Raw genomic sequence first — 2,306 nt, 5'->3', positions numbered from 1 at the left:
AAATATTTTGTGACAATGAATTTGGATGATTGAATGGTATTTGTAATGAATAGTAATTTAGCTTTTTCATTTTTCCTCTCGCTTTTTTTTTAAAAAAAGCAAACAAAAAACAAAGTTTGCACTTTTACCAAATTAAAAATTATCATTGGATGTTCGAGATATGAATGATAACATGATGTTATAATCAGTAGTTCAGTTCCTGATATGAATGATAACATGGTGTTATATTCAGTAGTTCAATTCCTCCTTTAATTAATTCCACACAAATAATTATTTGTTCATCTAAATTCACAATTGTAATTATTCGAACAGGTAACAAGTATAACTCATCGTTTAATTATTTGCATAAAAATAATTACCATACTAGGTATAAGTAATATAACTTGTCGTTTAAATGATTATAAAGTAGTTATTAAAATGTGTAATAGTAACATGTAACATGTAAGATATTCGTTGTTTAATTAGTTCTATAAAAATAATTATTAAAGGGGATAGTAAGTATGACAAGCTATTTAATTAATTATTTAACAACAACGCGATTATTAATGATTTGTTCGATTATTCATAGTTATCAATTGTTCACCATCATCATCATCACCATCATCATCATCATTGATCATTATCATCAATTGATTTGCATCATTTTGCTATGCTAATTGCTTTACTTTTGTTGTTAATAGATTTAAAATTTAGACAAGAAAGTGAAAATGACAATTTCATACAATATGGATGTCGCATAGCGTCATCCTTTAACATTTTCCACCTGATATTTCGTTGAAAGGGTAGTATTTAGAAGTTATGTCCCAAAGAACTTTGCATTTGGACATTGGACATTGGTTTTTTTGATTGTAACATTCATCTATCGATCATCCTACTTTTAAACTTACAATCAAAAAGTGTTAGTTAATTTTTTTAAGTACAATTTTCTTTTTTTGTCCACTAATTACTTTTAGATAATTTATTAATTATTACTTTACAATGTTTTTTTTTTCATTTACTATAAACTTTAACATTATTTGGCGGATAAAAGTTTCTCGGTTAATTAATTAATTAGTGTCAAGAACGATTAAGTATGCAATTTGAGAAGATGTTGAAATTATTGAAGTTGTAAAAAAAAACAAAGAGGTTAAGTGGGTAATTTAATTTAACATATATATATATATATATTTAGTGGTCAGGAATTAATTAATTAATTAATACAATCATGCCATCATATTAAATTTAGTACCATTTACGGATATATTTTGGTATATTTGTAAGAATAATCGATTAATGGGATGAAATACGATTTAGAATATTTGAAAAAATTGCAAATTATTTCAATATTCATCTTAATTATATCCCATTAACATTCATGCTTGGCTTCTTTGTGCAAACTATTGTCAAACGTTGGTTAGTACTATTTGAAAATATGGGCTACATTGAAAGGTTATTTCAAATTTACATCCCACAATTTCCTCCTTTGGTATAAACTTTTTTTTGTAGTTTTTTTTTGAGTTTTGAGTTTTGAGTAAACAATTACTTTAAAGATTAATATCAAATTACTTGTATTATAATTTCAATTCTTTTTAGATGTAATTTGATCTGATATTTTCATATTATGGAAAAAATTCATAACTACAACTATTAAATTATTAATTCAAAATTCGCTATCGTAATTGTAATTAATAAATAAATGAATAAGTAGGTAAATTAACTGATCAATTAATTAATTGCACCACTTAATTGATTCACATGTTAATCTACTTGTTTGCAGTAATAAGTAATAAGTAAATGCATTTTCATCTAACTTTGATGAATATTCATATTTATATTTTTGTATCTTTTAAAAATTGTTCATTTTTTGATAATTTTAAAAATTGACGATATGCATTAGTTTGCGGAAAATCAAATTTGTTTTCTTTTAATTCAAAATTTAAAGCCACAAATTTCTTAATTATTTTAATTACATTAATTATTTCAAACTATTACAATTCTTTTTGTCAAAAAATAGAATTGAATAGTTTCAGCACATCGATATATATCGGTGGATATGTATATGGTACAGATGACAAATCACGTTTATTACGTCGAACAATGGCACGTTACTTGTGTTTAACATAATTACTCATCTATAGGAATATTAATATAAGTGTACGGAAATGATTTCCAACGTATGATAGTATCATTAAAGCAGGTCAAGTTTAATTCTTCCTATCATTATCATTATCATTAAAGTAGGTCAAGTTTAATTCTTCCTATCATTATCATTATCATTAAAGTAGGTCAAGTTTAATTCTTCCTATCATTATCATTATCATTAAAGC

The 2,306-nt window shown here is 24.4% G+C and overlaps 1 protein-coding gene across 1 annotated transcript; it reads left to right on the top strand.

Moving 5' to 3' along the window:
* Positions 1-1,354: 1,354 nt before the first annotated feature.
* Positions 1,355-2,103, top strand: LOAG_13750 (hypothetical protein; the record flags this gene model as incomplete). Its single annotated transcript, XM_003149259.1, has 2 exons — positions 1,355-1,428; positions 2,010-2,103. 2 exons carry the CDS (start codon positions 1,355-1,357, stop codon positions 2,101-2,103), a joined length of 168 nt encoding a protein of 55 aa, XP_003149307.1.
* Between the last annotated feature and the right edge of the window lie 203 nt (positions 2,104-2,306).

Source organism: Loa loa (assembly GCF_000183805.2).
Source record: "Loa loa unplaced genomic scaffold supercont3.263, whole genome shotgun sequence".
NCBI lineage: Eukaryota > Metazoa > Nematoda > Chromadorea > Rhabditida > Onchocercidae > Loa > Loa loa.
Note: the sequence above shows the minus strand (reverse complement) of the source record. Positions and strands in the feature narration are given on the sequence as shown.